This window comes from Pinus tabuliformis, chromosome 4_2 (genome assembly GCF_031772625.1).
Source record: "Pinus tabuliformis cultivar Carrire ecotype Pingquan chromosome 4_2, CPIR1, whole genome shotgun sequence".
NCBI lineage: Eukaryota > Viridiplantae > Streptophyta > Pinopsida > Pinales > Pinaceae > Pinus > Pinus tabuliformis.
The window spans coordinates 987,174,860-987,189,937 of NC_142304.1; the positions used below are offsets into that span (position 1 = coordinate 987,174,860).

Consider the following 15,078-nt stretch of genomic DNA (forward strand, 5'->3'; position numbering starts at 1 on the left):
CGGAATTGGTGACCGGACCGGTCCACCTAATGAACCGATTTACCGACTGGAACCGGTCAAACTGGAACTGGTTTGGTCTAAACGAACCGATTTTAGAAAAATACATTAAATAATTAATTTTCAATGAAACAAAACTATTTTTAAGATTTAAAACCATGATTCCAAGCCAATAGAGACAAAATATGCAAAGTTTGCTCATTTATATACCATGTAAAGGTGAATATATCAAAATGGCACCGCGTGCAATACATATCATCGACAAAATAGAAAAATACATAAGCAATGAGGCTCTAAATGGCCTATAAAGTCCAAAAACAATGCTGCAAGCTATGAGGCCATCGGCCTACTATAAGTCTACAGTGTACACATGATCAATCATCAAGTTCATCACCACTACTAGGCACAGGATCATCATCAGGAGCTACATAGACATCATCTGGTTCAGAGTCTAAGGATGGCTCAGCCTGATCTGCAACCTTAGTAGCAATGCCACCAATAACAATAGAAGTGGACCTAATGGAAGCATGAGTTTGTCAACCTGCACGACTAGTGCCTTCCATTGGTTCTTTGCCCTTCCTTGATGCCGCTACTAATCCTGGTTCTGATGCCGCCACAAAATCTGCTTCATCCCCCGCTAAACCCATGTCGATATCAAAATCAGACTCAAACATAGGATCTTCAGTCTCCTCCACCCATTCTGATGTTGGGTCAATATCGTCCAACACAATGGGATCTAGATCAGGTGTTTTGTTCATCATTTGGTTCCTCCTCAGTCGAAGGTTGTATTGCACGTTAACAAGGTCATTTAAACATTTTTGTTCCAAACGGTTTCTCTTCTTTGTGTGTATGCGCTCAAAAACAGACCAATTGCGCTCACAACCTGAAGCACTGCAAGTTAGCTGAGGACTCTAATTGCAAACCTTTGCAATTGATGACGATGGCCACCAAATGACTCCCACCAACGTTCTGCAAAGAAAAAGATATTAATTAGTAACTTAGTTTATAATTTGAATTGTAAAGAACGTAAACAATTTTAACTTGAAAAGAAAAACAAATTGGAAATTGGAATTGCTTACCTGGTTGATCCACATCTCTTGCCATATTTGCCAAGTTTTTGCCAAAGGTACCACCTGCCATAGTGAAAACAGTAAGTTTTCTATGTATTTCCAACGGGTCTGCATGGGTAGGGACCATGCGCTCCAAGCAATCAATGAATCTAGCGCTAACCTCCCCATCATGCAGATCTCCTAGCCGATCTTTATAATGATACTTTGGGTTCAAAAAATACCCAGCTGCACGTATAGGACGATGGAGTTGATTGTTCCATCTGTTATCAATGATCTCCCATATACAGCCATATTTAGCTAACCTGCCCTTGTAAGTTTCCCGTATCTGCTCCTTTGCCTGATCCATAGCCTCATAAATGTAGCCCATGGCCAATTTTTCCACATCCACCATCCTTAGCACCTTAACAAGGGGCTCGGTAATTTTCACAAGCTCTACAGACCTCTTCCAAAAATAATTGTCAAACACTTTCTTTTTGGTGTCTTTTCCATCTTGTATACAAGCCCGCTGAGATTTAGACCATTATTCAAAAGAAAACATTTTCTACAAGTTTTTATGTTGACCATTGAAACATTGCAACGTGAGGAAGTGAGTTGCAAATCTTGTAATTGTAGGCCTAACAAACTCTTTTCCCCCAGTGTTTTTCCTCATTAGGTTCAATACCAATGAGTGGTTGTAAATGTATTTTGTAATGCACTTGGCATGCTCTACAATGTTTTTTACCCACTCCACTTTGCCCATGTCCTCAAGTATGAGGTCTATGCAATGTGCAACACATGGAGTCCAAAATATGGTCCTATATTTGGACTTAAGCATCTTTCCAGCAAGAACATAGTTTGAGGCATTATCGGTGATGACCTGCACAACATTCTGCTCCCCAACTTCCTGAATAATGTCATCCAAAATCTCAAATAGAAGAGCTGCATCCTTCACCTTATCAGATGCATCAACTGATCTCAAAAACATGGTTCCTGGGCAATAAACAAGGAAATTAATGATAGTGCGGTTCTTTCCATTGGTCCATCCATTTGACATGATGGAACAACTTGTTTTAAGCCATGAATCTTTAAACTCAACCAAATACTCATCAATGGAAGATATCTATTTTTACAAAAGAGCTCCTCTCAAGTCATGCATACTAGGGCGTTTGAAGCCATTTCCTGCGACTATAACAGAGTCCCACATAGCTTGGTAATAAGGTGAGTGAGCAGCATTAAATGGGATATCTGAATCATACCACCATCTAGCAATGTATTGATGAGAAGTTTCTTTGCATTGTTTTTTCCAATGTTGATCCAAAGTGGGTTGACGACTTGGTTGGGAGGAAGTGGCATTAGAAGAGGCAATGTTGGCAAAGGATGAGAAAAAACTTTGGATGTTTGTTCTCTTTGTTCCTTTTGATGGTTGGCCAGTGCCATTAGAAGGATGAACATAGTGAAAGGGGTCATTGGTGGAAGGGATAGAAGTTGAGTCTTGAATCTCATAATCAACAGACCCACTCTCTTTCATGGCTTCTAATAATTCCCTCTTCCTTGCAATGTCATCTTGGATGGCTTTCTCCCTAGCCTTATCCTCATAAGACTTTTCAATCTTGGAAATGTATTCTGCCCTAATAGGACCTAACATTGCATTTGGTGCACCACATGGCGTTACTTGGCCTCTTATCCCAGCGAAGTGTTGTTTCAATCTAAAAATACTCCCATCTCCAATAGATTTATGGCATAATTTGCATATCATTTTTCCATCAATTATATCACAATGAGCCCATGCACTGTCCTTTCCTTTTGGAGACATGTTTGCTTGAAATAATTACAATTTGCAAAAAAATCTGCCATTTAAAAAAAAATTGCAGATAAGCAACATGGAAAACCAAAGCTAAATTTAGGAAAACAAATGCACATGTAGGCTACAAAATTTGATAGCATAGAACTAGAGATTTGATAGCATAGATGATAGAAGTGATAAGTTTATAAATTTATAACACAAATAAATTTAATTCATGGATAGCAGTCAAATGAGGAATTTTCAAGTGAAAATCCTTAACCTGGAAATGCAAACTAGCTTCCTTAGTCTCCTTTTGAAGATGCCAACTCCATTGACAGCTATAAACTATCTCCAAAATAGCTCCAACTCCAACTCCAAGACGACTACTCTAGCAAAAACTCAACACCCTCCAAGCTCCCAAGCAAACTCACAAACACTCATAAACACTCCAAATGAGATGCGTGAGACAAATGAAAGGAAGAAGGGCCTCTTAAAGGCTGGGAGAGGGTGTTTTTGGAGGGAAAGGACCCTTACTTTCTCTCCAAAACCCCTAAACTACCTTGGAAAAACCATTCTGTGGGTCCTCGGCGGGCATGGCAGGTAACCGGCCGGTTTAGGATAGAACCGGCCGGTTTGCTACAAACTGGCCAGTTCCGTCCTAAACCAGCCGGTTAGGACCGGTTAGGGCCAAAATCTCGCCAAACTGCCTCCTTAACCGGGTTTTTCAGCCGGTTCCAACCGGTGGCCCTGCTGACCTGCCAGTTAGACCGGTAACCGGTTAGCTAGGCCATTTTAAAAACACTGTGAATCCAAATGTAACATTATGAGCCTCAGTGTATACCTTAACATTGCAAATTACTTACTGTATTCATGTCACAGTTTTTTTGTTTTCCGTTGATATTTTTAACAATATCAAATTCATTCTCAAAATAAGGACAAATGACTGATAAAGGTCACAAAACCCATGCCTAATTTCAGTTCAGTTGCAGCAATGAAAATGACACCAAATACTGAGGTTCTCTTCAGTCCTCCATAAAGTAACATTTGTTATATCTCTACTCAAATGTATGTGCCTCGCAAGGAAATCTTCAATTTCAATTTCAATAACTGAAGCTTGCCAGTATTTTGAATACAATGGAAAACTATACATACCAAAAAACTTCATCCAACACTCGATTGGGAAATAAATAACTGTCCTCACAAGTAAAAGTGCCACAGATTCTAGTAGTGCTTTTTTATCAAATGAAAAGCACCATCTTTCTCAAGCCCAAGCCCGTAAGCTTTTTGACTCATCTGTGATAGCCAAGGCTCGTCCTTCAGGCTCTTTTCTGAATTGCTGAGATGTCAAGTATGTCTCCAAGTTGCTAATCACAGGATTTGAGTCTGGATCATTTTGTGATTTCAGCCTCTCTATAAACTCTCTTGATATAGCATTTAAAAGTTTTGTGAAAGGCCTAGGATATGCTTGATAGAGACGGAAACCAGCTATCTGCAGAATCAAACAGGGACAGAACTTATTGTATGCTATAAGAACATAAATGATGTGATACCCAAACATTGGCTTTTTAGCATATTACCTTCAAAAATATTTCTAAAGCAGCTGCTGTAAACCTGTTGGGAGGGAGTGCATTTAGAAATCGAGCCATCCAAGACCATCCATCCTTCACACCATGAAGATTGTTAACGCCTGGTATGTCTGTCTGCAATCAGCAAAGTGGAGGTGAAGACAATCTTGCTACTGTGAAAATATATTAATTGCGTAATTCAGTTACTTTTGTAAACAAGTAAGGCAAAGAGGCTCGACCATAGGCAACAAAAAAGATTGGCATTCTCTATAATGTTGTAACAATTATAGCTGGGTTATTTGCAGTGCTTGGTAAAGCGAATGAAAAGCATGCCTTACACTCGACTATATTGATTGCCTTCTATCTTACATATGTCACAGTCATAGACCGAAAAACAGTGCAAAAACAATGTTAAGAAACTTGCCACTAGAAAAAAATTTCCATGTATGACAGCCAAACCTAGCTCACAGTTAAATAATCCAGAAAACTTTGAATATAACCTTTAAAGTTATTCATTGAGGATGGAATATAATATATTGAACAACGTATGAATGAATGATATGGTTCGGTTACAAATGAGGGCCCCAGGTGGGATGCCCTTAAATGAATTTTCCCAACTAACTGACATTCTTTCATAATTATAAATTATAATTGTTAATTATTTTTATTGTTATTATTATTCATTGATATATTTATGTTCATAACACCTTAACATAACATGGTTAAGTAAACAAGCAAGGTACTCACCACAGTTATGCAATCATGGATTATGTAGAACTGTGCCAGAAAATGAGAATTGAATAGGTGAAAGTGACCTAAGTCATCAAGGAGAAGGGCGATTTCTTTTACTTAAGAACTTAGTTTGCTCAAGGTAAAAGTGTATGGCCTAACACTTGTGTTATATTTCCTAATAATTGAGAACAAATGACATTTGTGACACTTTCCTTGATGTCATACAAGGACTCCCTATGATCAAACCCATCTAGCAGCTTTAATAATTAAAAAAAGATCTCGACAAACTTCATAAAATATTGTAGATAACTGTAGCATCCTTGTAACTCATATAATGACTCTGCAACCCCAAATTATACTTAAATCTATTAGCATCAAGTTCTGGGTAGCAGGTCAATCAATTTTGGGCAGCAGATCAATAGATTTAAATGGTTGATTTCAACCTGCAGTTTTTGGGAAGCAGCTTAATGTCATTGGTGGCAACATGACACTTGGACAGTATAAGTTATCTAGGATTAACTTTTAGTCACTTAGAATTCAATTTTTTTTATGTTTTGCAAGTTTATAACTAGTATTTACTATTTTGTTTATGTTTTACTTTTTAATTCATTTGTTTTATTTTTTTAGTGAATTTAAACTAAATTTAATTTGGTTTGATCAAATTTATTTGCCAAGCAGGAACAAATTTGTTCACCAGTTAGTGATATTTTTCGAATTCCAGACCCTTCTCAATGAAATTTGGTGAACGCTCCGACCATTAACAAACAAATGTTTCTTAAGAAGCAGTTCTAGCTCTGTGCCTTCATTGCATAAATAAGACATCAATGCGAAGAACTTTTCATGCAAATCTGAATACCAATGCTTTATTCTAACATAGCTACAACCAAATGATAATATTAAGCACTAATTACAGACAGACATGGTTCATCTTACTCACTAACAAGTCTGCAATTTAGCCTTGCAAAACACTGCAAATACATTAAGGAAATTATGCCTTTAACAGAAAATACGATAACAGATAATTCAACCAAATTATCCTTCATGCAAGCCAAGAAACTCTGAACACAATGAACAACCACGAAAGGCAAAAACCCTGACAGCTCTGTTTCAATGAATATGTAGAAGCTTGGAAAGATGGAAGCATATCCGGCATGTTCCTGAACCACATAACACAATTTTCTTCTAGTTCGAAGCTGATCAACAGTTTAACGCTGAATTAAACCTGTCTTACAGTTAAATCATGATGACTGTCCGCATAGGTCAATATAAAATATCCAATAGTGATTCAAAGTAAATTATATTAAAAGCTAAAACATTTCACTATGATAATTTATAAATCAAATTCTCATTGTCTTTGATAAAAAGATAGCCACTAGAGGTTAATCGGTTTGGTGAAAGCAGGGTGATATTATAGCCCCCCACCACAGTTAAGTTCCTCAAAAACTAACCTGCACACTCCCACAAGGGGGCTGCTTATTAGCAGTTGAGCCACCATGGCCCTTACGTCGAGCTGGGTGGTCACACACGTCACAAATATAAGAACGATGTCCCACCTTTTAATAGGTAGTGGATACTCAACACTTCGGTGTAATAAGGAAGCTTGTTCAAGATTCTTTAATAGAAAGATGAGTTTTCTTGCAGTGAATATGGCATATGAAGGGTTCGGAACATGTAAGATAGCCCATTTATCATATCCATTTATAGACCAACATATACTTCAGAATAAAATGTGTTTTGCACGATTGACAAATAAATCCCTATATTTGACCCGTCTCCTGACAGTTGCAGTCAGGAAGATATATATAAGCATAACCATATACATGCACAGTTGCACATAAGATAAACACACATAAAAATACGTCTTTAAAGTATAACACTCAACTGCCTTGGTAACATAATAAAAGGAAACGACAAATGGAAATTTGGATTCATTGTTAATGTTCTACCTGAATGATCGCTGCATATAGAGTTACATATGCCTTCATGCGAGCTAGATAATTATTTGTACTTTCGATCTTTCCATTAACTTCTCGGTATCCAACTGTCTTGTAGTATGCATTTTCTGACTCAAAAGCAATCTGACATATTTCAAATTTGTTAAAATTACGTTCCACCAGAAATTTCTCAAAAATCTTTCCCGCGACATGTGAAAATTCTAGTGAGAATTAGATAAATTAAAATATGTAACAATCTCTAAAAATTGAAAACTAATAATCCATTTATTAACAAAAGACAAAAGAATGCTTCTTTTCAAAAGCTAAAAAAATTCATCTAAAAGGAAAATGATCCAGACAGATGTGATGCAAATAAATTATCTTCATGTAGCAGCATGTAGAAGTTGTGCTGTGACTACTATTGAGGAGCTAAGTTCCAAGCCATTATAGTAGGTCCATTCCAAGACCAACGGTTATGTGTGAAAACTATCGACTACTATTGAGGAGCTAAGTTCAAAGCCATTATAGTAGGTCCATTCCAAGACCAACGGTTATGTGTGAAAACTATCTACTTGTCTTTATGTAGTTATTTATATTTGGCAAGAAGACCAACGGCATTCATTGCATGTTGTCACTATGTTTCGACAGTACATATTGATGTAGTCCAACTAACTGCTGTGATTGTGATTAATCCAACAAAAGATGAATCAATGTTGCATGACTCGTACTCGTATGATTCGTGTGGGTATTGACTTAACGAATCGTATAAGAATCGAGATTGACCATATGTAACAATCTTTAAAAGTTGAAAACTAATAATCCATTTATTAAAAAAAGACAAAAGAATGCTTCTTTTCAAAAGCTAAAAAAATTCATCTAAAAGGAAAATGATAAGACAGATGTGATGCAAACAAATTATCTTCATGTAGCAGCATGTAGAAGTTGTGCTGTGACTACTATTGACGAGCTAAGTTCCAAGCCATTATAGTAGGTCCATTCCAAGACCAATGGTTCATGTGTGAAAACTATCTACTTGTCTTTATGTAGTTATTTATATTTGGCAAGAAGACCAACGACATTCATTGCATGTTGTATTATGTTTCGACAGTACATATTGAAAGAAAGAAAGAATATTTTTAACATCCATGAGGCTAAAGATAGCCTATGGGACAGATAGCTTTTTCATCTGCTTGATGTATTCAGCCATTTTTCTGTGAAGCTTCAAAATAGATGCTCCCAGCTTCTCGACAAACCCCTTGCTAAATATATTATCCCAAGAGCTAGCTGCCAGCATATTTGCATAGCTTTTCCTGTTGTCTTTGAAGGCCTCACATTCTAAAATGAAATGTTTTTCTATTTCCACTTTTCCGGAAGAACAAAAAATGCATACTCTTTCCTCCCACACTTCCTTTGGCCTTCTCTAGCGCCCTATTTCACAACGGAGTCGATGAGAATTAGTCCTTAATTGAGCAATAAGAATTTTGGTTCTCCAAGAGGTATTGGCCTCTATGTATGCTTTTGGTTGATGACTATGAGTGGGATTAAACACTTCAATATAGTAAGTTTTCTTTCTTCCTAGCTCCTTATCCCAAGTACGCTTGTGGAACTTTTCCATAACAAAAGATTTTATCTCTTTGTTGTTTATGGGATACGCATTCAAGCCAATACCCCATTTACTAAATCATTTGTTATTTTGCTGCATCCAAGTTTTTTTGCTCTTGCACAATCTATCATTAAAGAACACCTTAGGCCATCTACCCTCTTCCATTTGCTCAATTCTTTTTAAATACCTTATGTCTCGCACCATAGCAATTGCTTCAATTGATGTATTCCAACTAACTGCTGTGATTCATCCAACAAAAGATGAATCAATGGTGCATGACTCGTACTCATATGACTCGTCTGGGAATTGACTTGATGAATTGTATAGGAGTTGAGAATGACCCTTATAAGGCTCAGTGAAATACAGAATCCTTCCATTTTCCCTTTCCCTTTCCCTCCACCTAGTGTCAAAAAAAAAAAGAAAAAAAAAAGAAATTTGCTGCCAGGGACGGGTCGTATACAAGTCCGTACGAGTTTGATATGAGTCATATGCAAGTCAATGGGTCCAAGGCTGCTTGGGAGCAAGAGCAAGGAGCGACATTTTCAAAAGCTCCCGCGTCGGGAGCAAATTGAGAGCGAATTTTTATATATTTTTATGCATGTATGTCAACAAAAGCATGTAGAATGATAAATTAGATATAAAAAGCATACAAAATGGATTAAAGGATATAACATCAATCATCTAGAAGTTATAATCTTCATCAACCACATGTCCACAACTTACAAGTTCTCATTTCTATAGCATGTAAGGGTGCACATAATAAAAAAGTATCGAGTGCAATCTATCTTTGAACAAAAAATACATCAACAAATAGGCTCTAGATGGTCTCTAGCATCCAAAAAAATCATGTTACAACAAATACCTACATATCATCAAAACCATTGCCTATCTTGGGATATTTGTCATTAATATCACCCTCTAAGCAATTAACATAAGATAAAAAAAATGTTAACATGTCAAGACAAGATTTTGTTTGAGTGATGGGTACATTTTAGTAGGGTCATGATAGAGGAGTTCGACAACCAATGTCACTAGCATCAAGGTACATAGAGGGCTTGGTGCTCTTGATTAAATACAAGTTCCATACCCTAGTACATGAAAAAATCCAATGGAAACATTGCAATTCTCCCAATCTTGAAATCTTAAAAAACTGATAAGTCTGCTGGATTTTGAGTGAGATCTAAAATTCTACTTTCTCCATATGAAATCCATTGAGGTCAGAACCATTCTCAAATGTCCCGAGTCATTTCATGGTAATGTTAAAAATTCAAGTAAAAGTGAAATTCTCCTTTATCTTTCATTTTCAGTAAAAGTGACAATCTCCTTTATCTTTCATTTTCATCTTTTTACTTTTACTAAAAATGAAAGATAAAGGAGAATGTCACTTTTACTTTAACAATTTAACAATACCATGAATTTTATATCAATACTAGGACCATAGGATTGAATATTAGCCTTCCCTACTCAAAACCTCTTGTTTCTTTGATTTTTTTTTTGCGTTTGGAGCATCTTTGTGATACAATTTTTGAGAAAATGCTAGGGAGTGATTTTTTTTGCGGAAGCGCGCTTCAGGAGTGGATGTCGGAGGGGGGACACTCCCACAGAACCCTGAATGGGTCAACGCGAGTCAATGCGGGTAAGAGGGTCTTATGTGCAGGTTCTATGAGAGTGACTCGCTTTGGCATATGATTCGTCAAGACCCGCGAGCCTCAAAGGGTCTTATAAGGGTCATGCTTTACTGAGATGAATCAATGCCTAGTTTAGGGTACGTGCATGTGTCCACGCACAAATTCTCCACTTATATCAACCAGCAGAGTGTGACAGAGTGATTTGTAGAAAAGCAAAGGAAAACTGCATACGCATATGGACTCTATGATGTTATAGAGATTTAGTTCCCTCAACCACAGTCGTAAGTTTCTAATAGGAAAAATCATATTTTGAAGCGAACAAATTTCTTTCTACAGATTAATTACTCCAGAAGACTTGGAATATAAAGATATCTATGAGGATACAAATATTAGATATTAAATATGTGAATAAGAATCATTATACAATGAGAGTGAGAGGCTTGCTTATATACCAAGCAGGTGTCTCTTCATGGAGAGTCATGTCTCATTTAGACATGACTCTTCAACCTAATTACTAATTAACTAATAATTATTTATGGTTATTATCATTTACATTATTTTACATTATTTCCTATATATTTATTCATAACATTGCCTTCCTCCTCAAAAAGCTTTGTCCTCAAAGCTTGTTAATGAAAAAGGCTTGATCTCTTTTTCGGCTTTGAATGTCTTTCTGTCTCGGAACTGTCATCTTTGTCGATACATGTTGATATGATCTTCTAAGTGACAAAAAAAACTGTCGCACTAAGAAGGGATCAAACCATCCTAGATTAATCTTCTGTGTAATATTCTAATGACTGGAATTTTGTAATTACTTGCCATCATAGGACTGGATTGAGATTACATCACTATTCTCTGGAACATCAGTTTGTTGTTTCTGGTCTGAATGGTCCTGATGCATAGCATGGTTGAGTTGTCTACTCTCATGATTCGGATGTCGATAGGGCACTTTTTGGTTTGACATTCCCTTATTAAGAGTTCGGAAATTTTTTGATTTACTTCAGGGGACGATGTTGTTGAGTTCGTTACACAACCTTCACTTGGGATGTTAATCATCTGAACTGCAACATTTAAGTGTGTTGTTTCTTCAACTGACTTGTCTTCTTGAGTTGTCATAGTCACTAGGTATCCATTCCCTTATTTTCAACTTGGACTGTTACGACTGGAGATTTCGACACTTTTTCTTGAGTGAATTGTTCTAACTTGTCTTTTAATGCTTTCTTATCATCCTTAAGTTTCTTAATTTGAGTGAGTAGACTTTGATTATAGTATCTCAGACGTAAAAGTTCTTTGATTTCTGATTTATCAACCTTATTTTCAGTGTTTTGAATTTTAAGCTTTTCATCTTTTAGATTTCTGATTTGTTCTAATAAATTTTTATTAACATTCTTTAAACACAAGGTTTCCTCTTCTTGTTCTGATAAGTGCTTCTTGAGTTCTTTCTTTGTGACCTTAGTCTACTTCGCTTGTGTTAGTAATTTTTTGACGTGGTCCTTGAGACGAGAAATTTCATCGTCTTTTTCCATTATTTCTTTGTAATGCATATCCACAAGATTTTTATGTTCATGTTCTAACGCTTTCTTGTTTTGCTGAAGTTTGGCTATTTTGCCATTCTCTTGATCTTTTAGCTGCACTTTCTCGGTACACTGGATTACATCGTTTTGTGGGAGTGATGATGGACGTTCAACTTGGAATAGGGATTCCATTTTCTTTCTCTCCTCATTAAAATCAGCATGTTGTCGCTCAAGTATTGTCATTAATTGTTCTATATCTCTTGCGAATGATTGTTTTTGTTCATTACTTAGAGATTCCATATTTTTTTTCTTTTTCTTTTAACTTTGTGTGGAATATATATATATATATATATATATATATATATATATATATATATATATATAATTTAATTATATAATTCAATTAATTATATGATTATAAAACTATATAATTATAATATATAACTTCTATGGTTAAAAACTTAAAACTATATAATAATTTTAATCATATAATGAACTATATAGCTTATATATAGCAGTGAAAAAAAATGAAGTCGTGAGTCAACTAAAAAAAACAGTGGAACGAATGTTGGACAGGCGTGACGATTTGTGGAAGAGGCAACCGACAGAACACACAATTAAATATGGTGGTAGAGTGTGTCGAAAAAAAATCGACAGCGGGGGAACAACGGGGAAGAACGACAGACTGGAAAAAATGTGTCGGTTGGAGGTGGGAAATCAATGAGAAGGTGGCGGTGGCGATGGTTTCTGAACGCAGATGAGGTTGACCGAGTGGATCTAGTTGGGAGGTTAGTCAGCGAAGAGGGGTGGTGGGGGCATCGAGGAGTGGTGGATGACTGTGAGGAAGGCGGCAGATGACCAGCAATGGACAGAACCTGTGACTCAGGTCTTTTGACAGTGACGGCGGTTGTCAATAGCGTTGTCGACGGCCATGGGTTTTTTTTTTTTTTTTCTTTTGTTGCAGCAGTGCAACCGGGGTAGTGGAGACAAGTGGTGGAGCAGGGCAGATGTAATAGGTCGGGGGCCAAGAGACAACAACGAGGTGTGTTGCTTTGTTGTGACAACAGCCGGTGGTACAAACGACGAACAAAGGAGTTGTCGAAATGGGCAGGGAGCACAATAGGGGCGTAGGTCAACAAGCGGGATGGTGGCGTTGAGCAGCGGCAAGGGAAACGGTTGATGCGTGTGGGACGAGAGCGGCCACAACGAAGAAGGCGACTAGGAATGAAACGATGGAAGTGAGGTTTGCAACAACGACCAAATAATAATTTTGAAGTGGAGGCTTATTTGTAGCACTACATTGAGGTGGGAAGGGACTCACGGCGACTTGTGGCAGAATGCGGACATGCAGCTAGTAGCGGTGTCTGTAATGGCGGTTTGCGGTTTGATGGAATCATCCAAGCGGCAACAACATCAAGGTTACGCTACCTACTGCGACTTCCACTGTTGTTGGTACCTACGATTTTGATTTTGATTTTTTTTTTAAATTACTCTTTTTTTTTCTGCCTTTTTTTTAAACTTGTATGTATGTATATGTATTTTTTTATATAACTTTTTTTTAATTTTTTTTTTATAATTTAATTATATGATTATAAAACTATATAATTATAATATATAACTTATATGGTTCAGTCGAGCCCCCTAAAGGGTCCTTATCAGTCGAGCCCCCTGTCGGGTCCTTGCACTAGGAAGCGCAAGCCCCTCCGGGTCCTTACCCTCAGCGGACAAGCGGGTCAACCTGATGGCGGCATTGCATATCAACGTAAGCATCATTCAAGCCTATCCCATCAATTCCGAATCAAATCAATAGGTCACACATGAACGTATCAGAACCAACCATGCATGTCTCTCTCGTGGCTATTTCTAGTTGTAGCAGCAGGTAGTGAAAAGAAAGATATTGTTCCGTAGCGATAAGGGTAAGCGGAGGTAGGTCAATGTTCCGTATCGCTCTAAGCTTGTCTCAGCTCTTTCCCCAGGCGGGTAGGTGGGATTGGTACAGCTGAGATTGAACTGATTGGCCTGTACAGGTGGTATACGGGCGGTAACACGGGTTTGAACATCCTGTGCCTTGCTGTGCCATGTCCTGTTATAGTATTGATCGAAAGGTAGGACTGGGCTTAAGGGTAACATGGGGTAATAAGAACTATATATAACTTATATATAGCAGTGAAAAAAAAATGAAGTCGTGAGTCAACTAAAAAAACAGTGGAACGAATGTTGGACGGGTGTGACAGTTTGTGGAAGAGGCAACCGACAAAACATGCAATTAGATATGGTGGCAGAGTGTGTCAAAAAAAAAATCAACAGCGAGGGAACAGTGGGGAAGAATGACAGACTGGAAAAAATGTGTCGGGACTCGGTTGGAGGCAGAAAATCAATGAGAAGGTGGCGGTGGCGATGGTTTCTGAACGCAGATGAGGTTGAAAAAGTGGATGCGGTTGGGAGGTTAGTCAGCGAAGAGCAGTGGCAGGGGTAGCGAGGAGGTTGGACGACTGTGAGGAAGGCGGCAGATGACTAGCGATGGACGAAACCTGTGGCTTAGGTCTTTTGATAGTGACGGCGGTTGTCAACAGCGTTGTCGGCGGCCATGAGTTTTGTTTTTATTTTATTTTATTTTGTTGCAGCAGTGCAACCGGGGTAGTGGCGACAAGTGGTGGAACAGGAACGATGCTATAGGTCGGGGGCCAAGAGACAACAATGAGGTGTGTTGCACTATTGTGACAACAGTCGGTGGTACAAATAATGGAAAACGAAGTTGTTGAAATGGACAGGGAGCACGGTAGGGACGTAGGTCAACAAGCGGGATGCCGGCATCGAGCAGCGGTAAGGGAAACAGTTGATGCGTGTGGGACAAGAGCGGCCACAACGAAGAAGGCGATTGGGAATGAAACAATGGAAGTGAGGTTTGCAACAACGACCGAATAATAATTTTGAAGTGGAGGCTTATTTGTAGCACTACACTGAGGCGGGAAGGGACTCACGGCGACCTGTGGCAAAATGCGGACAAGCGGCCGGTAGCGGTGGCTACAATGGCGGTTTGCGGTTTGATGGAATCGTCCAAGCGGCAACAACATCAAGGTTACACTACATACTATGACTTCCACTGCTGTTGGTACCTACAATTTTGATTTTGATTTTTTTTTTTTAAATTACTCTTTTTTTCTGCCTTTTTTTTTAACTTGTATGTATGTATATGTACTTTTTTATATAACCTTTTATTTTATTTTATTTTTTTTATTTAATTATATAATTGAATTAATTATATGATTATAA

At 37.7% G+C, this 15,078-nt stretch overlaps 1 protein-coding gene across 1 annotated transcript in view; it reads right to left on the minus strand.

The window, feature by feature from the left end:
* Positions 1-3,665: 3,665 nt before the first annotated feature.
* Positions 3,666-15,078, minus strand: part of LOC149172983 (mRNA export factor GLE1-like) — a 197,409-nt gene continuing 185,996 nt past the window's right edge. Inside the window, exons 5-7 of the mRNA XM_089426532.1 lie at positions 7,073-7,204; positions 4,407-4,529; positions 3,666-4,318 (exon numbers count right to left, since the gene is read on the minus strand). Coding sequence (XP_089282658.1) covers positions 4,091-4,318; positions 4,407-4,529; positions 7,073-7,204 — 483 coding nt within the window. The 3' untranslated portion in view covers positions 3,666-4,090. The remainder of the gene's footprint in view (positions 4,319-4,406; positions 4,530-7,072; positions 7,205-15,078) is intronic.